The sequence below is a fragment of the Nicotiana sylvestris genome, chromosome 1, assembly GCF_000393655.2.
Source record: "Nicotiana sylvestris chromosome 1, ASM39365v2, whole genome shotgun sequence".
NCBI classification, from domain to species: Eukaryota; Viridiplantae; Streptophyta; class Magnoliopsida; order Solanales; family Solanaceae; genus Nicotiana; species Nicotiana sylvestris.
This window is the reverse complement of record NC_091057.1, coordinates 184,465,300-184,493,274: the sequence shown is the minus strand read 5'-3', so window position 1 is coordinate 184,493,274 and position 27,975 is coordinate 184,465,300. Positions and strand designations below refer to the sequence as shown.

Sequence of the window (27,975 nt, the reverse complement as noted above, 5' to 3'; positions counted from 1 at the left end):
GAATTATTATGCGGTTAATAATCATATAAGGATCGTTACGCACTAATTGTGAGAGTAAAGTCAAGAATTATCTTCTAAACAAAATTAAACTCAAATTATTCAATTCGACAAATAGAGGTTTCCATTCAACACTGAACCTCAGGTTGCTGAACAGTAGTTCATGTGCTTCGCGGATTATTCGTTCTCAAAACACTAAACTTTTATAAGGATACCATAACCGCACAACCCTACTCCAACTAAAATAAAAATTCTTGATTAATTTTACAACAGTTTCAAAATAGCAGCTACCTTTAGAAACTAGCTGGAACAATATGAGGCTGATGCAATGCACACTAGAAGAATATTATGCAGTTCGAAGGAACATAACATTTCCACTGCCCAGAAATCTGAATGTTACCTAATGAGACCACCGATATTGGAAACCCAGTATTGTCCGTTTCCCGCTGAAGCACGTACGGGATGAAATAAGATTAAATCACAGTTCGGACAAGCATTTCCCACTGATGCAATCAACAACTAGGGTGGCAGTTTGATCAAGAGCAGCTGTTACTGCTGCCAGATTTTGCAGAAACTCCTCCGCTGTTGGTTTATCACCATCCACAATGTCGGTTACAGCTTTCAGAAAAATGACAGGAACTTTCAACAGATCTGCCACATAAGCTACGGCTGCTCCCTGAAACCCAAAAAAGAGAGAAATCCATGCCCTAACAATAAAAACCAAAGCTACAACGAATACCCAGTACAATTACAGTTTTCAAATATTACAGTTACCACATGGATTTGTTTTATTATTATAAGAAAAGTGAACCTTGAGATTTAAATTTCTTAGAAGACGAGTTTATGTGATCTATGCAGTATGTGGAGCTAGAGAATTTACTTACAACCCTTGGATCTTCTTCCTATTTTATTTTTTTCCGATAAGTTACTTACAACCCTTGGATCTTATATGCTAAAAATACGGACATCCTAGACAGAAAGAGCAGACACATATTAATGGGTCCGCATAACAATATTTGACATCCGCTAAATAGTTGGAACAAAACATACTGAACTTAAGACATTTAGACGGTTACCTCCATGTCTTTAACTGTTGCATCATTTGCAACAATAGATGCTTCATCCATTGGAGACATATCTAGAGAGTCACCAGTGGACAGTTTGCCAACCTGAAACGAGAACAGCCAAATTTCACGATAAATTAAACTTTAATGCTATTAAGATATGCCAAAGTAAATGTAATGACTTTGCAAGTACATGAGCACTATTAACGAGCCAGGAAAAAATCAGAAGTTAATAGTGGAAACAAGTGTAGACATGGAAATCAATAAATTGACAAAACAGCAAGTAGACAAAAGTCTTTCAAAGCTACAATAGTTCATCAATAAATTTCTTGAAGAAACCGTTTTTTAAAAATGAGAGAAATTTGGCACGTTCCATTTTCCCATGCCGATTTCATGAGCAGGCAAATCTGCCAATTAAAGATAGACATCACAGGATAAAAAGTTACCACATCTTAAGTTGGTAAGACTTGTCTAGCTGGTCTATATTCAAATGTTGTATTTGGAAGAAGATAGCAGGTAATGTGCAATACTGGCACAAAGTGGATTGCGGGAAGGTTTCATATTAATGAATCAAAATGGAGCAGAAAGGATATTAAGAATTCATATAATCAACCAAAATTACTTTGGAATTGAGACGTAGTGTGTTGATTTTGTAGCAAAATGCAACCACCATCCAGCTCGACAAAATGACAATCAAAGGACAATTTGAACCCACATAATTTTAGCTCAATGACAAAGCAGCCAAAGCCACACTCAAAAAGTACATCCACCAGCCGTAGACAAGGATAGATATCAAAGCATGCGAGCTATGAGCTATTAGATTTGATTCTTTCATATGCACAGGTGAACACTGTTTACCTTTAGGTTAAGCTCCTTCAGAAGATTGGGTGTAGCAAAAGCCTTCCGCGATCCAACTCCATATATATCAAATACCTGCAGGTGCACGAGTGCAGCCAACAACCTTTAGTTACTTGCTGATGATGTTACGAACAACACTATCCAAATCAGAAAGTAGGTGAATCATCTGTTGAGGTTTCCAATATAAAACAAGGAATTTCTTTCACTTGGCTATCAATCCACATCTCCTCTTCTCTTTTATTTCTTTTTCTTTTTTGGTTGATAAAATTATCAATCCCTATTTCCTTAGCACTGTTGAAGCACCAAGTCCAGTAAATATACAGGAAAAGACGTTAACAATAGAAGCTTAATCACAATAATAACGGGAATTGTGATCTCTTGTTAGAGGTATAGTAGCAAAGGCAAATATTTCGTCACCCTAGTGTCAATTTTGATGCTATTTCCTGCATTCCATATGTTTCTTTTGCACAACATACAGAATTCAAAAGCCCTGAAGCAAGTATGGGAAATGAACATTTTTTTGAGAAAGGAAAAAAAATTTGAGAAAGAGGATGGGAAATGAACATTACTGGAATTGGTATTCTTCTGTCATGGAAAGCAACTTCTGATGCAAGAAACACATCTCCTATTGAAGCACCTTTGGCCTGAAAATAACTAAACGTCAGTCAAAATTAACATATCAAAAGAATAACTTATACAGGGTTTGCTCAACATAGAGGAAAGGATAGGAAAAATATTTGACAAAAGATTTTGTAAATGTGTTCTTTCACATCTTTAAATGGACAAGCTGCAAATAGTTATCTTTGTGTAGTTTCTAAACATCTACATTTTACTGGGAAAAAAATGAATTGTCCTATTTTGCACAGACAATTAATCTCATCAGCGTTCGATAAGAGAGATAAGACAAATACATTGAGAAAGAGGGAGTATCAGGGAAATAGTAAGGGAGATTATTTTATAGGCACAAATCTTACCCCAAATGCACCTGCTGTGCCAGCATTTATGATGAGGTCTGGCTTTAATGCTTGGATAGAAGCATATGTCACAAGAGATGCAGAAACCGTGCCCACACCATCGACCCCTGTGTTAGACCACTCATAAGTTAGTTCTACAAATTTTAGGACACAACTAGATTTGATGCATACAAACTATTCGAGATATATGAAAACATACAAACGCGCAAATTAAAAACATCAAATTAATCAGAGCATCAGACACTTAATGGTCTCGGATAGTTTCTTCAAGCAAGAGGAAGGTTTCCACATCTCCTCTATTAGCTCTAAGAATTACTTTTCTAGTAGTAGAGATTTGGAAAAAATAAAGCCTTGTTCTTGGAAATGCAATTTTAGCTTTTGAAGAATAAAACTATCAAGTCTAGGCAAACATAAACTCAGTGGCTAGGCCATATGCGTCTCAAAGATGAATTTCCAGATCTTCACCAAAAATGTAGAAGCTACCATAACTCAGTGCAAAGACTATGCAGTTGGAATATCACCTTTAGAAGAAATTGCTAGGAGGTAAAAGGACAGATTTCATTACTGAAAATTCTGGAGCTAGGTGGCTGTGAAGCATGGAGATCTGATTATGTGGAAAGGTGCAAAAGACTTCTACAGTTATAGCATGGTACCAAAATATGGTCAATATAGGAAAGCAGATAAAATATGGACATGGCAGATTTTTGGAAGATTAGAACCCCCACAAAAGTATCCGTTTAGATAAGCATCAAAGTTCATAAAATAAAATCAGCAATGCAAAAAGTTTCAAGATGAAATTACCCTACCCAATGCTGGGTCTTTCCCAGGACAAACAATGTTAATGGCGAGACCCTTGTAATTACCATAGAACCGCACCCAAGGGACTCCCTTTGGGAACCTGCATTGTGTACGTCAGAAATTAGATCTAAGAAAAGACAGTAAAACAAACCACCAAACATGGTGAACATTTACTGCACAGATAATCACACTCTACAATTGAGTGTATGGAAAACATGGAGGTTCCTGGTCGGCATAATAACATACCTTTTCAAGAGACTAAAGATCCAAAAGTTCTCTTAGAAAATCTTGTTTCTAACAGGATATCATTTTTTTCCCAAATCAAATGAATCATCCTCAAATATTTCAAAGTTTGAATGAGTATTAATGCATACATAACGTATCTTAATCTTGCTATTTTGTTTAACATGCAACCGAATACCACATGATCCAACAGGAAAACACTTTTGCAACATTTCTATTGCCACTTTGCATAACATACTTTAAACCCTATACATAAATGCTACTCCCTCTGTCCAATAGCAAAATCTCTCGTAAGTAGAGCTCTTGCTTCCTCAAAAGATTGTGAAACCTTAAGACTCCAATTACCTAATTGACAAGCCTTACAAGTTCTTGCTGGTAAGAGCTCTAGCATCTAAAATATTTACCACCTCAAAAACTTGTCTAATAGTAACTACTACTACTTCATTTCTTCAGCTAGTTGGTTATCTTCACATTTAGTTGTTAATCTCAAAGGGAACACTCATCACTCTGTTTCTAAAGAAAAGGTCAATTTTTTTTAACTTTGATTACATATTTCAACATTGTTAAAGAATAATTTTAGCTATGAAATTGTGATTTATTAAAATATGTATATTATATTTTAAAAATGAACAAGTCATGTCCAAAATCACAATTTTTTTTGTTGAAAAGTAATGAGGACAAGTTACAACTAAAATTAGAAGTCTTAGAGTCCTCATACTCTTAATCTCAACATCCGCCAGGAATAATGAAAAGATAAGTGGAAAAGTGAAAAAAGAAAAACTCTAGCAACTTTTTACTTGTGATTCCGTACATAATTTATTCACCTTTTGAGTGAGTAAAAGCGATAAGAGGGGTTGCTCCACTTCCAACCAAGAGGTTGTGAGTTCGAGTCTCGCCAAGAGCAAAGCGGGAAGTTCTTGGAGGGAAGAATGTCGGGGGTCTATTTGGAAACAGCCTCTCTGCCTCAGCGTAGGGGTAAGGTCTGCGTACACACTATCCTACCCAAACCCCACTAAGTGGGATTATACTGGGTTGTTGTTATTGTTGTTGTTGAGTGAGTAAAAGCCTCAAAATAAGATAGAAGAGAACTTACACGGAATCGAGGTCCTCGGTGAGCTGAAACTTGTTTACAAGAGGTAACGCCTCCGTTTGCATAGCTGCCGATTCAAAGATTAATTTTTTTCATACCATCAACACGATTTTTTTTCTGACTATCAGATAAAATACTTACACATATAGAGCAAACAAAGAGAGTAGAAATTAAAAAGTACCGATGATGAAGACGATGGTGGAGATAGGGCGGTTATCGACGGCGGCGGACTCCTTGACTTCTGATGACTTTTCGCCGAGAGGAGGAGGAGGAGGAGCCATTTTTTTTCAATTTTTTTTCCTTATACTTCTTTACGAATATAAAGCTGAATTAAATCTACTCTTCGATTTCAACTTCTGCAATTGAGAAATTGAGAATCGAAGTTGTAACAGATACAACAGGCGTGATAGGCCATTATTAGAGTACTATAAACAGCACTGACTGGAAATGTGGGTTTAAGAGGACCCACATGTCCCACCGACCCATCCCAAGAACCAATAGAAATTGGACAAGTGGCTGACGATAATTTTCTCCGTCGACAATTTTTAGAGGAATCTTTTGAATGAAATTTTAACTATTTTGGAAAGGTGTGCAAAAGGTTGTACAGAGATAGAGTTTTTTTGCTAATACCGATATTTATTAAAAGTTAATAAAGACAAGTAACAGCGGTTTTACATAGGGGGCTGTTCTGGCGATATAAGTTTGGGAACAGTTATTATTGAAACGGCAAAGGATCAAATATGCTTTTTTTACTTTCAAATATTATTTATCTGTACCATTCATTATACTATTGGGTTATTCATACCTCTATTGTTATATTTTGGAACAAAAATATTCCTATTTTGGATAGTGTCACGTGGGAGCACCAGATTAAAATGACACATTCAAAATGGGGAAATTTTTGTTTCAAAGTATGATAGTAGGGGTATAAATAACCCAATAGTATGACGATAGGGGTATAAATAGCCAAATAGTATAACAAGGGGTACATGTAAATAATATTTGAAAGTAGAGGGATATAGTTAGCCATTTGCCGTTATTGAAAATAAGTAAAGCATAAAGTGGGGTTCTACATAATGTAGAGGATGACAACGTTGATGGCTTGCACAAGGAGCTAAAGTCATGTCATGCTTAGCAAGTAGATCCGCTACAGTGTTGGCTTCACGGTAAATATGTTGAAGCTTCGGATGTGCTAGCATTATCAGTAATGACTTGCATTCTAAAATAATAGGTAAGTAAAGATCAGTCCCTGCGTGCATGGCTCTTTACATTACCTGAGAATTCGTTTCTATCTGTAGTAGATATATGTGGAATTGTTCACCATTTTCAATCCTATCAACAAGGCTTGTAATTCTGATTCAAGTGCTGACGAGCACGAAATTATTGTGGAGAAACCACGAATCCTCCGGCATTGATTGTTTTTATATACTCCAGCAACACCATCTATCTTAGTGATGAGATTAAAACCACCGTCAACATTAAGTTTAAAAAAGGTGATGTGGACGGGTGCCATTTAATATATTCGAGGGTGGAAATGGGATGGGGAGTTGGAGATGGAGTGAGGCAATGAAATTCGATCACATGGAAGAGAATTTTTTTATGGAGACATGTATATGCAAGTTATTGAAGAGGTTATGATTTCGGTTAGTACAGATATGCCAAAGGATGAAAGGGGTAAGTAAAGTTTTTTGGAACTTCAATTCCTTGGTAGGTGAAAGACTGGTGAGTGTTGGTACAGTGCATTCTAAGCCAAGCAGTGAAGGAAATAACGTTAGTAGTGTTAATATTAAAGAATTTCAAATGGTATGAATGCACTCAAAGAAAAGATGATGGAGGGATTAAGGTATGTTCGCACAAGAGTGGCAGTGAGGATGGTTGAAGAACATTAATAGATGACAAATATGAAGCAGTAGGTAGCCGATTAAGAATGAGTAGCCAAAGAAAAGTTTTAATTCTATTGGGAATATGAAGGGTCCAAATCTATTTAGTATCAGACGGGTCGGCAGGAAGATTACAATGTGTGGCAAGATAAAGATGGTAAGCTGATTTAGCGAAGAAGGAGCTTGTAGAATTAGCAAGCCAACAATATGTATCAGGCCGTGGAAAAGTATGATTAAAGTACTCATTATGGATGAGAAAAGAGATATCTTCAGGTAGTTCAAAGGAAAGGGTATTGGTGTCCCAATTACCATTGGATTGAAGGTGATCCAGTATAAGGAATTGTTCATTAAGAGTTAAAGGACCATGAATAAGGCTACAAAGCGGGGAGTTATTGAATAGCCAAATATCATTTCAGATGTTAATAGAGGTTCTAGTGCCAATGTGCCACTTAATTGCTGGTGCAATAAAGGAAAGGTCTTTGTGGAGAATTTTTCAGGTAGAGAAATCTCGTGGACTTGGAAGGGGAATGGCGGCCAGGAGAGAGGTCAATTTGTACTTGGAGGCGATAATTCTGGTCCAAAGAGAATTGGATTTACGACCGAAATGGCAAGCCAACCCATCAATAAGGGATAAATTTTTGCCCTTGAATTTTTGAATGCCTATTAAATACATGATATGCAACATCGTATATATTTTTTTTTTTGTAGCTTGTCCGCTTGGTCAGTGAGAGATATTATTGTAGGGCCTTATGTTCAATGAGAGTTTATATTTACCTGGCCACTTGGTAAATGATAGTTTATATTTGTCTGACCACTTAGTCAGTGAGAGATACTATTACCTGATCTTATGGTCAGAGAGAGTTTATATTTGCCTAGCCTTGTGGTCAGTGAGAGTATATTGTTGTCTGGCCACTTGGTCAGCGAGAGTTTACATTTACCTGGCCTTACGTATGTGAGAGTTTATTATTACCTGGCCACTTGGTCAGTGAGAAATACATTGAGCCTTATATGTGGCCGGCTAGTAAGGGTGCTTATTGGGCAGATAAGGCGGATAATTACGCTTAGCGGTTCGACTTATCGGTTATTGAATTATAAATGTAGTCCGCTAGCCATCCAATATGTCAATGGGCAGATTGGTATTGAATTAACGATTGTCAGGCAGTTTATCAGCTTAACTAAATAGAATTTTTTTGAACAATCAATAATAAATGGCCAAATGCATAGTTCAAACTGTCTCTATTAGTTTTTGAACAATCAATACCATTAGCATTGTTATCCACGAAGGTAATACTATAGCCTAGAAAAGAATTCGTCCATGTCCATTCATAATTCATTCGAAGCTAGAGACGACTTCCATTAGCTACCGACACTTCTATCATTCTATGTACAACTACTTATGCAATAACGTAGTAAAGTTTATATACATAGGGGTAAAAGTGTAAATATAAAAATTCTTAATGGGTTAATGGTTTACCCGGTAAGAAAATTGAATGATCCATCCCCAAATTGTAAAGCCGTTGATTATAAAATCTCAATCCGTTCATCATTCATTACCCTGATAATCTGATACCAATAAGCCAATAACCCATCGGTTTGGTTCAGTTAACGGTTTCGGTTCGATTTTGAACATCCCTACCGGCTAGCTATGATATTTACTATATTGCATTGTGTTGAGTCGGAACAAGTGAGTATATCTCAGAGCATTCTTTGAATTATACTCCATAAAATTCACTGATTTATAATAAGAGTTTTCTTTATAAACCAAACAAATACAAATTTATTTCAAACAAAATAGCAATAACACATCACTTGTCTCAATTAATAGCACATTCTTTCAGGTTTGAACCTTATGCAGCTATTCTATTCCTTTATAATTTTCGCAACATTCTAGAATTCAAAAGCATTGTCTATTAAATTATTTTTTTTCATTTCTGTAATATTTTCTCCCCAATCACTAATAATATATAAGCATTAGATTTCTGTTCCGTCAAATACACATCATGTAGGATAAGATAAAAGGAGGTTTGCAAGCAACTTTTACAACTAGCGGGATGGGTTTAAAAGCGAAAAAAAGAAACATTGGATCATTTCCGTAGTTTTTATGTACATGAACTAATGGTCTTTCCGTCATATTGGGTATTTTATGTTGGACTTTAAGCTATTGGGCTTTAAAGTAGAAGAAGTGTGAATTGGAAATGGAGGGAAATAAAATGGATGGAAAATAAAAATTTGAAGAAGTGAACTTTTGTCTTGCACTTTGTCCCTCATTGGTGAAGGACAATCACATTTGTGTGCTTATATATAGATTCACTTCTTAAAGCTCTTAAAAGGAGTTGAAGAGAATGAACTCTCGCGCCGCCGTCGTCGCTTGGCTTTGGCTTCGGCTTCGTCAAATGATCGATCGAAATTACTACTGAAAATGCACCGCTGGCCGCGGTTCTGCCGCAACCGCGGTAGAATCGCGGCAGTCAGATTCAGAGAGGCTCTCTGGCCACGATCGCGGTAGAACCGCGGCAGGCCGCGTATTTTCTGAAAAGGCACCTTCCCAGACACCTCTTCTGATATTTGCCTATAAATTCTGAGGCAAGGCTGCATCTTCAAGATACGAAAAAACACTCTAGAACTTCTTTCTTTCTGAATATACTGCATCCTAATTCGCAGTCTCTCTCTCTCAAATTCGTAAGTGTGATTTTGCTCCGTTCTTTGAGTTCGTTGGTATCCTGCAGTTTGTATTGTCACTGTTGCAGGAAGGTTTATTCCGTTTTATCCTGGGAGGATTTAATCCATTACCTTGGCAACGTGTGAGGGGGTTAAAATTCCTTAAGGACGCACAAAAAAATTATGGACTCGGAATATTTCTGATTCTTTACTATTTTATACATTTCTTTATTCTTCTAACAGTTTTCTGATTTTTGTTTTAACACAGTAACGCTCACATTTTATACTATATATTTTTTAGAATTGATCTAATATTATCTGTCACCACCCATGCTCCAAAAGAGTTGAGTGGTGTACTTAGTTGAATATTGGGTTATTTAACCAACGGAACAAGGATCAATACCAACTTAGTGCTTTTTCTTCTTCTTTCTGCACCCGTATTTTAGAAATCCTAGGTCTGTCTCTATCTGCAACTGTTGGAATATACTATTAACTATGCGATTTAGACATAGTATTTTGTTTTATTCTTTATGAAACAATTGTTTATTTACTTTATTCAATTCAATAAAGTCCTACTTTAAATAGATCATTTGTTACATGTGTGTCCTTTTAGTTATATAGTAGACAATTTAGTGTATGGAGTCTTAGCTCATACACAAAAGATTAAATTGTCGGTTCTCATAATTAATAAACTATGTTCACAATCAAAGATGTTATTGGACAAAATATTTTAATGATTGTAGCACAAGATTATAGTATAATTTGTCTTGATTATGGGAGTGATTTTACTCCGACTTCTTGTGCTAGTATACTTAGTGTATATTGAATGGACCAAATACAGAAATATGTTTTTGTACTGAATATATATAAAATATTTTCTCTAATTCATTAAATGAACTTATACTCATAATCTTGATATAATTATTATGATCAATGTAATTTGTTTATTGTTTTGATTTATCAAAAGGTACGACTCTATTCAGAGTTAGTGTATGCCTAATAGATTGGATAATAACGAATAACATTTGTGAAATAATAATTAGTTGATAGAATCCATGACTCGATTTTGAGTTTGATTATACCCCCTTTATGTAAGCTTATAAGCTTTCATGTGAAAACCCGACCGGTGAATTTTGTATCCCTCACATGAAATGGTTTAAGCGGAATTATAAAGGATTAAATTAGTTGATTATATTAAATTTTCAGTGATTTAATTTAATTAACTGGTATTTGAGATCTTAACATAGGGAATTAAAATAAGTGTTACTGAATTTTAGAAATTCATATTGAGGAGTTTAATTGCAGTTTTTTAGTGGAATAAACTGCAATTAATTATAGTAAGAGTTAATTCATGCTAATTTCGAATTAATACTATAATTAGTAGTCTCTTATTATTTCTATGGTCCTTGCTATACCTAGTAAAAACCTGGACTGATGTGTTCCCTCGTCCGATGTCGAGCCTAGGCTCTGATACCAACTGTTACGCAATGCCTTCCTGATGTTCTTTGGAAGGGCAACGTAAGGCTAAGCAACCGATGTCAGTGCGGTTGCTGTCCGCCAATGAGATCCCCTCCGCACGCTAGACTAGATTGTCAGTGCCGTACGGGAAAACCAATGTCACGAGCAATTGCAGAAGCTGAGAGAGAATTGAGTTTTGAATGATGATGATGATTTTATTGATGACTGAAATGCTGATTACAAAAGATGCGGTGTCGAGGGGGAGAGACACAAGAAAAATGCTTGCTTGAAAATGATTGATTGTTTGGTCATCCTTAATAATGCTTAAAAAAAATAAACCAACATTACATGACTAGTCCTAATAAAGCACACTGAAATGGAAATGATGTAAACTAGCCTATAATTACAATGAAAAGGACTTACTTTATTACAAGGTAGAACTAAGTCCGATGGCAGCAACTTTGTCTTACGGGTCAGGGTCTGCGCGCACGACATTTGCTGTGTTAGCCTGAGGCTAGGCGCTGGTGCTTGGCATCTGGGTCTGTGCGCGAGGCGCTGCTGGAATGGGCCTGCAGCTGGGCGCTGGCGAGGCATCAGGATTTGCGCGCGCGGCATTGTCAGGGCGTGCGGCGCTGTTGTCATTGGCCAGCCCTGGGCGCTGGCGAGAGGCATCGGTGGGGCGACAGAGGCGCATGCGTGCTTGTCACTTGGCGAAGCCAAGACCACGGGGCCGACCATGGCGCTAGGCATTGTGAGGTTTGCTAGGCCGCCGTGGGGCGCGACCAAGGGGTCATGGGCGTGTCTGAAAAACGGCCCATGACAGTATACATGAATACAATTGCGAGCAAAGATGTACAAACTTTTACAAGTTAATCATGTCAAAGGTCTCAAACCAATAATGTAACCATGGTCCACATTTTTGGAATGTACCTATAAAAGCCAAATAATTAAGAACTCTTCAATAGATTTTTACTGTCCTTTAACCTAGGAAAACGGTATCTACTTTAATTGATGATCTCTCACGTTCCGCCTCTATACTATATTACACCAACTCCTGAGGTCAGGGGCGTACGCAGAATTTTTTGTAATCGGTGTCGAAATTTAGAGAGACGTAAAAACGAAGAGATTACTTTAATGAAATCACACTTTAGAAAAACACAATTCAAATATAGTAGTATAGTTCTCCCCCACGAACTTTTATTTTTATAAAATGTACTCATAATAGACTCGGTACAAATATTACCCCAAAAAAACTATATAAGGCAGCAAAAATTTACTCAATAGCTCGTTATCCATTCGAATCCATAGGACGCTGCTTCTTTCAATAAATTTCCAGAAGAATACTAAAAAAATATTAAGAATAAAGTTGTGGAGTCGAATGCCTGACCACAAGCAGAAACTGGATTACTTCACCAACGGACCAACGTAGTTGTTAACATCAAGTTGTGTCATTTATTATATTTAGACTATATTTCCTTTTGCAGATTATTTACATATATATTAATCCGACACCGCTTGGCTCAACGTGCCTCCACCCCTGCTTGAGGTGGGATGAAGGTACGTAGTCTTAAGATGAAAGAGGCAAAATTTTGATCTAGGACAAGAAAGTAAGTGCTTTGTAAGTCAAATAAATCAAGACTAGAACAAAAAGATGGCTGCTATAAGTTTTCCTTTTATCTTTTTTTTTTTTAAGTATAGGTAATCTGTATATGACTTGTTCATAAACAAAAATTTAACTACAGTTGGCCAAAACAATAACAACGACAACAATTCAATATAATCCCACAAGTGGAGTCTGGGAAGGGTACGTAGCCTTACCCCTACCCTAAAAGGGCAGAGAGACTATTTCCGATAAACCCTCGGCAAAATCTCAGAAGAACAAAAGTATATTTGGCCAAAAGTAAGTTATAAAACGAGGCAAGCTCGCACAAGGAATTCCGATGGAAACTATCTAGTGAATGTGGGCTTTAGCAAGTGGAAAAAACTTCCTTCCACATATGGATTCAAAATCTAAATAAAATGAGTTTAAATTTTTAGGGTATTATCGTGGAACTTCTTGCACTTTTGAAATTATAGGTTTAAAATTTAGTATCTCTTGAAATTTTAGTAATTTTCCACTTGTATATTTACGCTATCATGAATGATAATTAAGCTCCATCTGCCTCTGCTTGCGTCCTGTCCCTTCTAGAACAGCTGTTAATATGAGGAGTGATCCTATGGGTGTATCCAAATTTGTGTGGCTTTTTTATTAGAATGCCTATGGTTTTATTTTCCATGTGAGTTAATTAGTGAAGAAAAGAGAAATAAGAAATACTCCACGATTGGATGTCAGTAACAATTTGTCAAATATTTACCTGAACTGGCTCTAAAACTTAATTCTGTTTGCATATTGGTACAAAAGCAGAAGCTAATTACAACTAATGTTATTCCTTTCACCCTCGTTTTTCATATGTATGCCTGAATACAATTATGAGCAAACATGTATAAGTTGTCAATTTTACAAGTTAATCATGTCAAAAGGTCTCAGACCAATAATGTTAACAATGGTCCACTTTTTTGGAACCGCCCTTGAGCCAAAAATCAAAGAGCTCTTCAATGGATGTCTTGCTGGAGTTCCATCCTTTAAGCCAGGAAAGTTACATATACTTTAATTATTGATATCTCACATTCGGCCCTTTGTACTATATTGCAGCAAATAGAAGCGATGAAGCTGATTCTCATTAGGTTGGGCAAAGGTAATCTTAAGGAGGAAGTCGCAAAATTTTGATCTAGGACCAAAAATTAATTGTTTTGTAAGTCAAATAAATCAAGACTAGAACAGAAAGATGGCTGCTATAAGGTTTATTCTTTGAGTAACCATTTGGAAGCATAGGGAAAGTATCTGGAAGAGGCATTTCACAGTTCTCACCATTGAAATATACTCTTCTTGGAAAAGCCCATCCATTACTAAGTGTAAATGAACTCATGTCCTTAAGCAAAAGTATCTCTGTCGTCACAGATCCTACTTGCTTTTCTTCAGCTTGCAACAACGCATCGTTGTAAAAATCTAAACCCCAGAAGAGTGCAACTTCATCTGCATTATATTAACATTACATAAGAACACTTGGAAAACAACCTTAATGTAACAATTAAGGGCAGAAGGAGGGATCTCTTTATCTTGATTTCAGTACAGATCTCCATATGCATCGGCATTTAGTCTAATCGCTGGATTGATCAAAATTGTGCTAGACGAATGTAAAGCACCTTGGAAAAAAAGAAGCTTAAAAGGATAGAATCAGTAAACGTCCAGGATGATCAAATGTCAAGAAGCTAAGAACACGGAAGCAAACATGCAATTAGAGAAAGAATTTAAGTTTTATATACTGACGGTGCAAATATGGAATAAAAGGTTTTGTAGCATGAGATAATAATACCTGGGACACCAACAGTTGGGAGCACTGTATTGTTGAAGCTGTAGACAGTTGCTAGCTGGCTAAAACCAGGATGTTGGACTACCACATTCCAGTTGGAATAGTTTTTACCTAAGTTGTAATTGGAAATGGTCAATTTCACTCTCCAATAATTCCTGTAATTCTTCATAATGTGCCAGTGAACTCGAAGTGGACACATATGATCAGTGCACTGAACTAGCTCGCGCTCAGACAACGGTGATGAACTTTGTCTGTTCCACATATATTAACCACAACAAAATCAACAAACTATGCACATTTATGGGTGTAAGAATGTCATAAAAATTGGGCAAAATTGCAGTATTTCAGACCTAATGCATGATTTTGCTTCATTGTCAGCTAATTTACATCCACAGCTACACAAACGACATGGTGTCACCTCAGGATTGTAAAATGTTGAAAGAGAAACACAACAGGTTGGTGATCTGTTCGCCAAGAAAGTTGAGTATGTACATGTTGATTTCCATGTCCCTAAAAGTAATGTAAGTAACAAAGAAGAAAAACATAAGCTCTCTCAACTTCAAGTTTTTCTTCCTGCAAGCTAAAAGTTTAGTATAAAGTTCCGAATAGATTGCTTACTGATAACTTGTTCTTGTCTTTTGCCTTCTATAACCGAAGATATTGTTGGATCAGTGTCCACAAATTCATCACAAGTATAACCAAGTCCTGGAGCCATTAATGTGAGATTTAAAGGCTTGTGAGCTGTATAATTGCCCCTCAAGTTTCCAACTTTCATATCAAAGGATACGGAAGAACCGGAAGGATTAATAGCCGAGGCAGCAAGAAATCCACCGTGACAGCAACCATCTGATCTTTTTTCTAGTGGAGCTTCAGGGGCGAGATCAACAATAATAGGATCTTTCTTGCAACAATGTGGAATTTCAGACTTGAAGGTTGAACAATTCCCTTGTTTGGTGGTAAAAGCACCAGACATTGACCAAATAACCTCAGTACCAGCCCATGTCCATCCTAATTGCCAGCCCGGTTTCTCGATATGTCTATACTGATGGTAATTTTGAATGGTTATCCTTGCCTGAAGCATTAATAATTTAATATAGTCAAGTTAGAGAGCAAAGAATATAAACCAATGACTCTACCACTAGCTGTGTTGTCTAACTATTTAAGGTGCTAGAAGATACTATACTCTCAAGTCATAAGAAGGCATAGGCAGCTCAATAATAACTCAACATAAATCAAATGTCAAAATAACCTAAGCTATGAACATGTTCAAAATTTCTAAATTATGAACTCGTACTTCTGGTACCCAGCTTGCAGCTGGATTTTGCAATTATTTCTATGTTGCCCACAATGCCCTAAGTTTATCCAATGGCAGTATATCTCCTGTAGTAAATTTTTGCTTACATTTTGTACCCGCTGCCCCATAGAAAGTCTATAATACCATAGGCACAGGGGCGGAAGGGCCGAAAAATTACACTGTATATATAAGACAAAATCTGTTTTTATCTCTATATATTATGCTTTGAACCTTCTTTAAATAGCCCAAAAGCATAGCTCATTAATCAAGGTTGTTCAAAACCTTTGTGAGGTCACTGATTCAATTTCCACTAGCTAAATTTTTTATTTTTTTCATTTTTGAACCCCTTAGCGGAAATAATGCTGCCTCCGCTACTGCATGGGCTGGTCGAGAACTTTAATTTGATGGCTCTGCCTGTAAGGTCTTAGCACTTAACAAATTGAATTTTTGTAATTATGGGGTCAAAACTATATACTTGTTGAAATGTTAGTGGGTTTTCACACGCACAATGTAGTTACACTAGCTGAGTACATTTTGCCTTATAAGAAATTCTACCGAATAACACTGACTTGGTAACCAAACAAGATTAGCTTGTTTGGATGGTTGTTACCCATCTATTCATAATATATTATTTATTTTATTGTACTGTATTATTTTGATAAATATAATGTTTGGATAGATTGTGTTGTCTCTCACTATTTTATAATGACGCACACAAACAATTTGAAAATAAGCTTAATATATTACAAAAAAAAAAAATAGGGTACATGATAGAATTATTATAAAAAAAATAGGAAAAGGGGTAATATATGATTATTAAATATTAAGTAAGAGCAAGACGAGAAAACATAATGAGGTAACGATACCATCACACCAAATTGTTATTGCATAAAATAACACCTTTATTGTTACATAAAAAGAAGTTTAACTGTACAATATAATAAAATTTAAGCAGCAACCAATACAAAGTGACAATTCGATAAAATAGAATAGGTAACAACCTGGGGTGGATTTAGGTGGGCAGAAGGGGATCACCCGAACCTCCTTCGCCGCAAAATTATATTATATATGTAAGACAAAATTTATTTTTTCCTTCCATATATTATATTTTGAATCTTCTCGAAGCAATCCAAAAGTATAGTTTAGTGGTCAAATGAGTTCAAAATCTTTGTAAAGTTGTTGGTTCAACTTTTTGCTTTTTTGAATTGTTTAGCGAAAATCTAGCGTCCGCCGCCACCGGTAACAGCCATAACAAATGCAATATGGTGATTGGTGTTAAAGAATACTCATGAAAACTTTAATAAATGAAACAGGGATAGCAGGAGCAGTTCAAATAATATCCACACGTCAAGTAGATAAAAATGCACAATTAAAGAAGTAGATATTTGGGACCATAGGGTGAGGTGTCATTTCCAAGGGTGACCCCCCAATCCGAAGGTAGTTGATTCTATTCAAAAACCCCTTTTCCTCTCTCTCTCTCTCTCTCTCTCTGTAGTTTTCTTTCCTTATTTAGGGTTTGATCGTGCGTGCCATGGATGCTGAGACAGCGGAGTTTCAAGATTGGGAGATGCTTCACCCGAACTCCAACTCCGACTCTGAATCGTTAATTACTGCTGCCTCAGCCGGAAATACGAACGGCGTCGACGATGAAATTGGATCAGAGACGGGTGGTATAGTTCAGGTCAATTACTTCTCTATAGATTCTCAGAGCAGGTACATGAGTGGTTTTACTTGTGCTGATGGAAGCGATGAGGTTTCTGAAGAATCGGATAATCCGAGTTGGATTGATCCTGGTTCAGAAAACCGGTTTACCATGAAGAATTCCGGGGAGTTCTGGTCTGATTCCGGCAGTGAACAGTCCGAAACACGAAAATTCGGTGAATATGAGGGTAGAGATGAATTGTGTTTCCAAGGAAATGAAGAGATAAAAAGTGAAAATGGGAAAAATCCGGAAAATGGAGAAGCTGAAGGTGAAAAAAAGAATGAAATAACTGAAGTAGCAGAACAGAGGAAAACAGGGGAACAGACGAGGAGCGTTGTGTGGTGGAAGGTGCCAATTGAACTTCTAAAGTTTTGTGCATTTAGGGCTAGCCCTGTGTGGACACTTTCTGTAGCTGCTGCTGTAATGGGATTAGTTATTTTGGGTCGTAGATTGTATAAGCTGAAGAAAAAGACTAAGGCATTGGAGCTGAAAGTAACTGTGGATGACAAGAAAGTATCTCAATTCATGACTCGTGCTGCACGCCTTAACGAAGCATTCTCCATTGTGAAGCGAGTTCCTTTGATTCGGCCACAGTTGCCAGCGGCTGGAGTTACACCGTGGCCTGTCATGAGTTTGAGATAGTGTGTAATATTTGGTAAAGAAAAGGATACACATACAGTTGAAGTCCCATTTGGTAAGTGATCATGCTTTTGCGCTTGTATAATCTACTATGTCTATTTGTGCTGCTGTTTGTATCTTAAAGCTATGTATAAACTCATTTATAATTATATGTCATATGATCATATCTCCTGCATTGGCTGTCAAAAAAAAAGGAAGTAGATATTAGAACGATGAGTTATTCTTCTGACCTGATAACCATCATCTGTCCATCTAACAATGTCATACGTAACTGCAATATTTCCACTAGGATCCAGAGAGTCATAACAATCTGCAATTAAGGAAAGAGTAAGTAATTGTTCAATAGTTTGCAAACTAGAAACAAAAGGAAGAAAAGAAAAAGAAAAAAGGAAAAGGGTGTTGCCTGAAAGAGTGCACATGGTAATTATCAATACAAAAATCAGGGGAAAACACCCTGTTCCAAAACTGATCAAGTCCATGTTCGTTTCTTGAGAAAGCAATTTGGAGCAGAGATATAGTTCTTCAAAAGTAGAAGAGGTCAAACTTTTCATGAAGAAGGTTACTGATAGTAGAAAGGAAGATTCTAATAATTTTTAGAGGAGTCTATCTTGGGAAGAAGTCCTCCATGTTTGGTTGAAACAAAGCAGAAGACCATTGGAAATATCATCAGGATGTTAATAGACAGATTCATAAAGGACATCGGCCTAATAGTCTAAGGAATTTTTTTCTCAGATACTTTAGGGAGTCATCACATTTGAGTACTTAAATAACAGAAGATAAATCTTTGGAAGGCATGTTTGTCCTTTCCCACATGTTTATGTATGGAGGCAAACATGTAATGTGCTTTTGGTGTTTCATACTATGTTGCACTATTTCCATTTTAGTATTATATCAAAATATGACTATCTTTCTATATCAAGAAATTCTCATTTACACCTTAACGATATGATTTTAGAGTTAGATAAATGTCGCAGGATGTTTAAGACAGCAAATTTCAAAAGTATTTCTTTCTTTTTCAGACTTCATGCCTAGTCAAATATGTTCATATACAAAATAAAACTGAGGGAGTACAAGAAATGTATGCAAAGCATTAGTAGTTCTTGTTTAGTAAATCTTTGTATAGTTGAGATTTCGAGGTAAACAAGCTTTTATGGTAAACATGAAAAGCTTACATCTTTGCTCTATTGGTAGTTTCAAAGTTTACTACTTCCTCCGGTCCAAAATAAGTGATTTTTTGGATGTTTTCACACAGATTAAGAAATCTACCTTTTAGCATTAATTAGCAATGGAATTGACCATATTAACCTTTACTATCTCACATAAATACTCCTAACACATATTCCAACACTATTTACTCCAAGGACAATATAGGAAAAAAATAATTAATTCATTCTTAAAATCTGGAAAAATCACTTATTTTGGACCACAAGAAAAAGTACTTATTCTTCAAATGTCAACTCTAACCACATGAATCGAGTTACTCCTGCATCAAGATTTTTAGTATTCATCTATGACTCACAGAATGACCTCACACTTGCAGACAAAACAGGAATCTTGATCTTAGAACCTAAAATCGGGTTGACCATGATTGTCAAAATTCCGGTTTTTTTTTTTGGCTTTATTTTTCCTGTATCATTTGCAAAGGGGGAAGTATTTATTTTCAAGAGTTTCTCTAAATTTTTTATTCGCCATAAGTTACAAAATCAAAATCGCAGACGTCACACAACATTCTAAGCAGTTACAAAAGCGCATTTTGAAGCTATCAGCCTATCACTTGTCTTTATCGAGTTTTTTATTCACAAGAATTTACAAGTATACTCAGTGACCATATAATTACTTGAACCAATGGGTGAGCTTAAAGCTTGATATAAGCCTCATAGGTTAGGTGAGTAAATTTCGCCCTCCATCTAAACCAAATCGTACTAATTTAAGAATTTTTACTAGCAAATAAACTAATCTGCGTCCATTTTCACAAAGTAGTAGTAGATACGATGATAGTTTCCGTTAATGGGGTATTTGGATGTGGTTGTGTTCAAAAATAAAATTACTCATTCAATCTTTAAAGTTTAAACTAGTCAGAGACCTTATGTAACAGTTAATAGCTCAAATAAATCCTGTATTAGTAAGGCATTATCTCTCAGTCATTTCTAACAGAAATTTACATAATACATCCCCTGTTATTCTTTTGCGTCTAGTTTCATAGGATCAGTTACATCTCAGAATTAGATGGAGGCTGCAACAGTGTAGAGGCAGAAGCAAGAGGCTCATGCACAACTGAGTTTGTGGACACTGAAACTGGATTTCCTTCTAATTGCAGCATCATGCTCCCCAATATTTCTGTCAGTAACTTCTTGAACTCTTCCTCTTTAACCATCTTCCCATCGTCAGCATCCAACATCTTACAAGCTTCAATTATGATCTTATCCATCTGCAAACACATGGGATACAACTATATCACACACAAAGCCAGCTTTTAACAAAGCGAAAACATGACGTATTAGTTGATGAGTTTAACTACTAAACACTGATAGTCACATGCAAGATGAGATAACTACATAAAAAAGTGAGACTAGTAACCTGAAAAATAAGGTAGATTACTCGCTACAATATGTTAAAAATGCTGATAGTGTAATTCGTTTCAAACATTTTCAGTCATATAAGTTAAATCCTTAGTTGACAATTACCTGGTCAACAGCACCGATGGGAGGTAAGCCAGCTGATGGTGCAAGGAGATCGAGTGCAACTCGTAAGTATTCCTTTGACATTTTCCCATGGCGATCTTTGGGTACAGTCTTTACAGCAGAATCCAGCGCCTGCACCACCATACAGAAACACCAAAGGTTAAGTAACAGTCTGAAGAGAACCAAGTAGTAAAAAGGGTAGTCCGGTGCACTAAGCACCCGCTATGTGTGGGGTCCGGGGAAGGACCGGACCACGAGGGTCTAATATATGCAGCCTTACCCTATATTTCTGCAAGAGACTGTTTCCACGGCTCGAATCTGTGAGCTTCTGGTCATATGGCAACAACTTTACCAGTAACAAGAAAGCGACATAACAAGAAATGAGGTTTTCACTGGCAACTTTCCGTAAAAGGGTTTCTATTGCGGTAAATGATAGTTTTAGTAGCGACTACAAGTCTACAAGACTCTGTAGTCGGCCAAAAAGTAATATTTTAGTGGGAACTATACTCAGGTCACCACGAATATGTACTAAGCTTTTATTTCTCGATAAGAAAGAAATTTGTAGCGAGCCTTATGCCACTAGGAATAGTCTTTTATGGCAACTTTTCCACTTATTGTGACAGAGTTAGTCGCTACAAAAGTCTCATTTGTTGTAGTATGATATGTTATTAGGTCCAAAAGAGAATACCATGGATGACACTAACATACCTTATCCAATTCAAACTTGTTAGACAATAGTCTTCTAATTCCACTTCCATCAAATGTGTTTTCGCTGTGAGCAACAATCACTGGTTGCTCCTTGAGACGTTGAGCGGCACTCTCTGCAACTTTCTTAAATTCAGCCAAGAATGTCTCTTGTGAAACAGGTTGTTCATTAGATGCTCCAATGCAGGATTCAACCACTGGCTCCACAACATTACTCATTACCTACATAGCAAGAATAATAACAAAGTAACATGCTCTAGTAATTAGCAAAGAACTCTCATCATGAATATAAATGCGTAACAAATAAGTTACATGGGCTAGCAAGCAGCAAAGTTATGAATTAGTAACAACAACAACAACAACAACTCAGTGTAATCCCACAAGTGGGGTCTGGGGAGAATAGGATGTACGCATCCTTACCCCTACCCTGGACGGGAAGAGAAACTGTTTCCAATAGACCACAATTAGCCAGGTAAGAATAGATACCATGCATAATATTTCTTATCACCTTAGCCTTATATACACTTACAACTCAAAAGATTTTTTGCGTGTAGTCAACCTGTTGTAACAAGTAACTTATTATATTTTGCAGGTTACCTTTTAAGTGACTTGATATTGTAGAATTTCTTTACTTCGTCAGTATATATTAGTTAATAATGCTCGAACGTGTGGATCTGCTATTTAACCACCAGAGAGAATAAATGAACTTTTACCCATGAATCTGAAGCAGGAGGCATCCCTTGATCAACTGTAAGCTTCTCAAAAGCCTTGATAATGTGATCTTTAAGAGATCCATCAGGCAATTCTATCTCAGAGAATATGGAGAGAATTTCAGGTTCAAATGCAGGACTTTTAACGAACTCAAGAAGGTCTTCGCCATCCATACGAAGAAGTACAATTGGATCTCTCTTTAGACCAGCAGCCATGCCTAGTAGAATATCTGAAAGAACCTCTTTGAACTCAGTCTTGCTTACCTTCTCTTGTTTTCCATGTGTGAACTCTTGAAGAACCTATGTCACAACACGTCCATTAATCAGAATTAGATCAAACAGGATAATGGAAGGAGGGAATACAAACGTAACAAAATGAGAATAAGTTTGTTTAAATTAGCAAAGTTTGTAACATCCCGTGGACTGTAGACGACAGAAAAGTTTTCTTTAGGCAAATCCCACGTATGAATTGAGGTAGGAAATTAGGAGCCATACAAGGTAGGATCAGGGATTCATGTATCGCAGGCGCCTTTTGGGTTAAATCATAGGGAAATTACGCAACATGTCAAACATATACACCAAGTAGCCACTTTTAAGCAGTTGTTTAAAATATATTCATAGCTTACAATGTATTAAAAGATTAGCCAATTTCGCTCAAACTTCAGGACACGACGTCCTAGAATTTAAACCTCAAAATTCAAACTTCCGGGACATCGTGTCCTAAAAAGCGAAAATTGTGTCCAGAAATTCGAATCTTATATCCTAAATTTTAAATTAGTAGTTCAGAAATTCAGGACACTTAGTAGGTGTTTGGACATAAGAACTGTAAAATTCTAGAATAGGGGGAAAAAAATTTCAAGTGAAAATGGTATTTGAAATTAAAGAGTTGTGTTTGGACATGAATATAATTTTGGGTTGTTTTTTAAGTTTTGTAAGTGATTTGAGTGAAAATTTTGACAAACAACTTTTTGGAGTTTTTCAAATTTTCGAAAATTTCCAAAATGCATCTTCAAGTGGAAATTGAAAATTTTATGAACAAATGCTGATTTCGAAAAAAAAGTGAAAATTTTATGGAAAAACTTTCTTATATCCAAACAGGCTCTTAGTCCTGAATTTCAAATTAGCAGTTCAAAAATTTAGGACATTAAGACCCCGTTTGGCCATGAGTTTTGCCAAAATAAATTTGGAATTTATTTTTAAAACTCACGTTTGGTCATAAATTTTGCTCACATTTTGACAAAATCCCAAATTTCAAATCCCGAATCCCAAAATCACCCCAATTGCTGATTTTGGGCCAAAATCCCAAAACTTTGGAATTATATACATGTGTTTCCAAAATAAAGTTGGAAAATATGTTTTGAAAACGTCCAAACACATTTTCATTTTCAAACCAAATTTCACTAAAATCAGATTTTTCAAAACAAATTTGGAATCTATGGCCAAATGCTAGCTAAGTCTTGCATTTCCAAATTCATGATACTTAGTTCCGAAGTTCTAGAGTTTAAACCTCAAAATTCAAACTTCAGGACATCGTGTCCTAAAGTTCGAATCTTATGTCCTGAATTTTAAATTAGCAGCTAACAAATTCAGGACACGAAGTCCTGAATTTCCAAATTCAAGTTTGGGTGAATTGGCTAAAATTTAAATACATTGTAAATTGTGAATATATTTTAAATACCAGGCTTAAAATGGCTATTGCTGCATTTCGCCCCGTCAAATACCGTGAGGCCCAAATGTTGGACCTGGACCACTACAGTTTTAGCATGCCTATGAGAAAAACCCTTTATATATTACTACTTCCGTTTCAATTTTTGTGACAAAATTTGATTCGGTACGAAGTTTAAGAAAAATATTTTTTTTTTAAAATGTGTGATTTTAAAAACTTGAAGGGTAAAAGCTTTTGTGGGGCATTTAATTTGTCTGGATGTAAAAGCTTCTTATTATGAGTTAAATGAATAAACGGGAATATTTTAATGTTAAATTGTTTCCAAATATAAAAATGTATTAATATCATTTTTCAAATGAACTAATAAGGGAAGTATGTCACAGATTGAAACAAATGGAATAGTAGTTATAGTTATTATAGGCTTAATGATCATTGAAGATATCTTGGCCCACAGTACCGCCCCAAAATTCTAGCTAGCTAGCATGCCAACTTATTACTCCTCTTTTAGCAAGCATATGTTGTCACATCATCTTTTAACATGCGCATACAATGTGATACTTATTACTAGGGCTGTGCATGGATCGGATCGGATCGGATTTAGCATATTTTGGATTCAAATTTTGGATTTTGGATTCTAGAAAATGTAATCCGAATCCGATCCGAATTATATCGGATCAGATCGGATTTTAAAGTTTGGATCGGATCGGATATCGGATCGTATTATTATGCCTCAAAGTTAAACTAATATGTATATTTTCTTTGTAAAAAAGGCAATACATTAAGAAAAATTCATGTTTATGCAATTATGAGAGTACTATGGTGCCAATATAGCTAAATCTAGCAATTGTAAAGGTAATAACTTGGAGGTTGATGTAAATTAAAGTGTAGTATTTATACATGTCCTAATAATTTCGGATTTCGGATTGGATTGGATTAAAATATACCAATCCGAAATCCGAAATTTTAATAAACATAATCCGAAATCCGAAATTCAAAATTGAATGGATCGGTTCGGATTTCGGATATCCGATCCGAATGAACCGCCCTACTTATTACTAGTAATTCTGGATTGTGCTAATCACATAAATTGACTGGTTAGCTATGTCTGATTACATCATTATCTTAATTAGTCCTTATGTTCCTTTCTGTAAAAGTTAGTTAAAGAGAGGGGATGTTTAGATCTTAAGGTGATTAAACAGAACTGTTTTGGCAGAGATGTAAAAGTCCCTATCATACTAAGCTTTTCTTTTGTCAAAAGCTTTAACTACCTGCTTTGCCTGGACTCTACCCAAAGTATATCTGTCAATCTAATAATTTTAGCAGATTCAAATATTAAATTAAGAAAACATTTGTAAGCCCTCTTCACCACTTTCTCATCAGTTATTCCAAATGAATACAAAAAAAAGGAGGAGAAAACGAGAAAAAAAATTAAAGACAGAAAAACTTGAATGCCAAGACCCCCCCAAACTCTATCGACGGAGATAGATAATTATTTTGGAGATTTCAAATACTCTTTACCATGATTTAAAATATATACATATAACATGATTTTTTTTTATAAAACATTATTAGAACAATTTAACTGGATAAGCATTTAGTTATTCTATTATTCAGGTTATCATATTAGACTTAGTATGCAACTTAATGTGCACGGAATTTCAGCTTCTTTATTTTAATTTTTTTATTATTTTTATCTTCACTAAATGCACCTAGGAATCAGGTGCAGGAACCTCTCAGTCAACAACAGCAGGAAAAAGAATAAAACGACGGCCAGAGGAAACAACGAGGAAATTTCATCTGATCCAGAAAATAGCTACTGTTCTGTAGTATATAGTACCAGATTAGATAATGGTAGAAGAACGTAGCAGACAGACATTAGGACGACAACAACAACAACAACCCAGTATAATCCCACTTAGTGGGGTCTGGGGAGGGTAGTGTGTACGCAGATCTTACCCCTACCCTAGGGTAGAGAGACTGTTTCCAAATAAACCCCCGGCATCCTTCCCTCCAAGAATTTCCCACCTTGTTCTCGGAGAGACTCAAACTCACAACCTCTCGGTCGGCAGACATTAGGCAAGTGCAAAAATCCATGTGATACTTGAAACTTTGAAAGTCAAACAAATGAGCTCACACACAAAATATAGAAACTTGGACCTCTGAATAAAAAACGGAGTAAATAAACCGATAGTCCAGACAACAAAAGCAAACTGAGTGGCTTTGTCAGCTCTATAACTCGCATCATTAAACATCTGGCCATACGACCCCATACCGCCTCCTTAATTTGCATTTACCATTTGTCTAAATTTTCGAGTACAGGAGTGTGAATTAACGGTCAATGAACTAGATAAAAATTAGAGAAAATCACCTAGTCGAAACAAAAGACTACTGTAAGTGATTTACTTTTCTTGTCATCTTCTTCAGCCTTGATACGTAGAGTTAATAAATCAATGCCCTCAAACCGGCCGAGGCCATTGCTATTGAAAAAAAGAGTTGCCTAAAGTTTTTACCTTTCTTCTTTTTTCAAGTTCCTCTCCGCCTTAGCTTTGGTTAAAATGGTAATTAGCGAGAAATGAAAAAATTATAACTTCATCAAAAGAAAAAGAAAAAAGAAACCAACAGAAGCAAAGACCAAACACAAAAACTTGAGGGGTATGTTCCAAAAAATAAAATAGAATGAAGCGATCAAGAGAAATAGTTCGAGTGAGCTATTAAACTAGGCCTCATTCTTGATTCTTAAAAAAGCATAAAAAAAAAAGAGGTTTTTTTGGGAGAAACAAATTACCTCAGAGTAAATATGATCAGATTCAGGAGAAGAACCTTGAGCAGGTAAACCAAGAGCAACACCAATATCAGCAACAGCAGGTTGTAACTCTTTTACAGAAAGCTTACCGTCTTGGTCTATGTCCAGTTCTTCAAACTTATGATCTACAAAATTACTAAACACTGCCTCATTTCCAACTAACTTCATTATATCTGAACCGTCCATCACTTCATTTTTCTCCATTTTCTTTATCACTTTCTAACTTTCTAGTATACTTCTCGTGACTAGATTTTCTTTCTTTTTCAAAAGGGTGTGTCTCAAATCAATGTATATTGCAATTTCTTGAGTGAATTCTAGAGAAAAAGATGTTATACTTATATGTGGTTGGGACAGCTGGGGCGGTTAGGGTGGGCATTTTGTACGAAGTCTTTGTGACCTCATGGGATTTGAACTTTTTGTTTACTATAGTTGTCTCTGGTCGGCAATTTAACATGTGACGCGTGTCCACTTTTTACGGGGCACGTCTACCGTAGTGTACACGTAATTTGGTTTTCGTGGGCCAGGGCTTTGGGAGGGAGAGTTAGTGGGCCGGGTGAGGAGAGAACTTTGTCAAAATAGCACCGCTAGCCATTTTTCGGACTGGTAATCAAAAAATAGCCGGTATTTGCAAAGTCACTAAAAAATAGTCATTGTTTTGCTGAAACACGGAAAGTTTCAGCATAATATTCAGGATTATGTGGCTCCTGCATAGAGGCAAATCCAAGATTTGAAGTTTATGAGTTCCTACTGTAATCTCAAATTAGTATACAGTAACAACTGGGTTCACAGATAAATATTTACAAATATTTAGTTGTTTTCTTTATATAAATACAGAGTCTACCCAACAATTCCTTGGTTCCCGGGAACCCATATTCAATGCTAGGTCCGCCACTGCTCCCGCATATAAACTTCCAGCATATTATGTTAGAAGCTCATATGTAAAAAAAATCGAACTCCAGCTTATTATGTTAGAATATTTCTGAAATTTTAACAATATTTATATTTAAATTTTATCTTTACATGAAAAGTAACTAAAATTTAATTACTTTTGAAACGATGACTAATTTTTACTTTGTTAATTATAAATTTGGCTATTTTTGAATTTCAACCGAGAATTTTGGATTCCTTGGGCTTTGTTTCTGTGGCTTCAATGATTTCAAAGGGGCAATAATGGAGTACAGAACTAATGCTTTTCGTTAGCCTTTTGAATTGGACTTGTTGTGATTGGACTATGGACTGGTGCTTTGCGTATTTGTACCGGAATAATTTGACACGTGCTTTGTGAACAGACAGCCTAATTGTGGATTTAGCAAAATCTTAGTTGCATGATTTGTAGTAATTGTTT

At 36.0% G+C, this 27,975-nt stretch overlaps 4 protein-coding genes across 4 annotated transcripts; 1 reads left to right on the top strand and 3 right to left on the bottom strand.

Moving 5' to 3' along the window:
• Window positions 1–67: 67 nt before the first annotated feature.
• On the bottom strand, window positions 68–5,513 carry LOC104245452 (5'-methylthioadenosine/S-adenosylhomocysteine nucleosidase). Its single transcript, XM_009801060.2, has 8 exons — window positions 5,206–5,513; window positions 5,028–5,091; window positions 3,700–3,791; window positions 2,894–3,000; window positions 2,489–2,563; window positions 1,920–1,994; window positions 1,074–1,166; window positions 68–673 (listed from the first exon to the last, which is right to left on the bottom strand). Exons 1-8 carry the CDS (start codon window positions 5,303–5,305, stop codon window positions 476–478), a joined length of 804 nt encoding a protein of 267 aa, XP_009799362.1. The 5' UTR covers window positions 5,306–5,513; the 3' UTR covers window positions 68–475.
• A 7,995-nt stretch (window positions 5,514–13,508) lies between these two features.
• LOC104245450 (COBRA-like protein 1) lies at window positions 13,509–18,710 on the bottom strand. Its single transcript, XM_070172137.1, has 6 exons — window positions 18,469–18,710; window positions 18,296–18,375; window positions 15,049–15,502; window positions 14,781–14,940; window positions 14,434–14,681; window positions 13,509–14,093 (listed from the first exon to the last, which is right to left on the bottom strand). Exons 1-6 carry the CDS (start codon window positions 18,614–18,616, stop codon window positions 13,789–13,791), a joined length of 1,395 nt encoding a protein of 464 aa, XP_070028238.1. The 5' UTR covers window positions 18,617–18,710; the 3' UTR covers window positions 13,509–13,788.
• LOC138889156 (ATG8-interacting protein 2) lies at window positions 17,062–18,238 on the top strand. The gene has a single exon (XM_070172139.1). It carries the CDS (start codon window positions 17,256–17,258, stop codon window positions 18,066–18,068), a length of 813 nt encoding a protein of 270 aa, XP_070028240.1. The 5' UTR covers window positions 17,062–17,255; the 3' UTR covers window positions 18,069–18,238.
• A 1,454-nt stretch (window positions 18,711–20,164) lies between the features above and the next one.
• On the bottom strand, window positions 20,165–27,028 carry LOC104245449 (uncharacterized). The gene is made up of 5 exons (XM_009801057.2): window positions 26,613–27,028; window positions 22,165–22,461; window positions 21,455–21,673; window positions 20,750–20,878; window positions 20,165–20,493 (listed from the first exon to the last, which is right to left on the bottom strand). The coding sequence occupies exons 1-5, from the start codon at window positions 26,832–26,834 to the stop codon at window positions 20,275–20,277; spliced, it is 1,086 nt and encodes a 361-aa protein (XP_009799359.1). The 5' UTR covers window positions 26,835–27,028; the 3' UTR covers window positions 20,165–20,274.
• Window positions 27,029–27,975: the final 947 nt, after the last annotated feature.

What these genes read in the sequence shown, in the direction of transcription:
- LOC104245452 (XM_009801060.2), bottom strand. Translation starts at nt 5,305, where the DNA reads ATGGCTCCTCCTCCTCCTCCTCTCGGCGAAAAGTCATCAGAAGTCAAG. An exon ending in CACCATCGTCTTCATCATCG is followed by an intron (nt 5,092 to 5,205) that starts GTACTTTTTAAT and finishes TTGAATCGGCAG; the next exon opens with CTATGCAAACGGAGGCGTTA. An exon ending in CAACAGTTAAAGACATGGAG is followed by an intron (nt 674 to 1,073) that starts GTAACCGTCTAA and finishes TTTGGGTTTCAG; the next exon opens with GGAGCAGCCGTAGCTTATGT.
- LOC138889156 (XM_070172139.1), top strand. Translation starts at nt 17,256, where the DNA reads ATGGATGCTGAGACAGCGGAGTTTCAAGATTGGGAGATGCTTCACCCG.
- LOC104245450 (XM_070172137.1), bottom strand. Translation starts at nt 18,616, where the DNA reads ATGAAAAGTTTGACCTCTTCTACTTTTGAAGAACTATATCTCTGCTCC. An exon ending in GGACAGATGATGGTTATCAG is followed by an intron (nt 15,503 to 18,295) that starts GTCAGAAGAATA and finishes TTAATGCTTCAG; the next exon opens with GCAAGGATAACCATTCAAAA. An exon ending in AAGACAAGAACAAGTTATCA is followed by an intron (nt 14,941 to 15,048) that starts GTAAGCAATCTA and finishes CATTACTTTTAG; the next exon opens with GGACATGGAAATCAACATGT.
- LOC104245449 (XM_009801057.2), bottom strand. Translation starts at nt 26,834, where the DNA reads ATGGAGAAAAATGAAGTGATGGACGGTTCAGATATAATGAAGTTAGTT. An exon ending in CTGATCATATTTACTCTGAG is followed by an intron (nt 22,462 to 26,612) that starts GTAATTTGTTTC and finishes GTTGTGACATAG; the next exon opens with GTTCTTCAAGAGTTCACACA. An exon ending in CCATCGGTGCTGTTGACCAG is followed by an intron (nt 20,494 to 20,749) that starts GTAATTGTCAAC and finishes ATGTGTTTGCAG; the next exon opens with ATGGATAAGATCATAATTGA.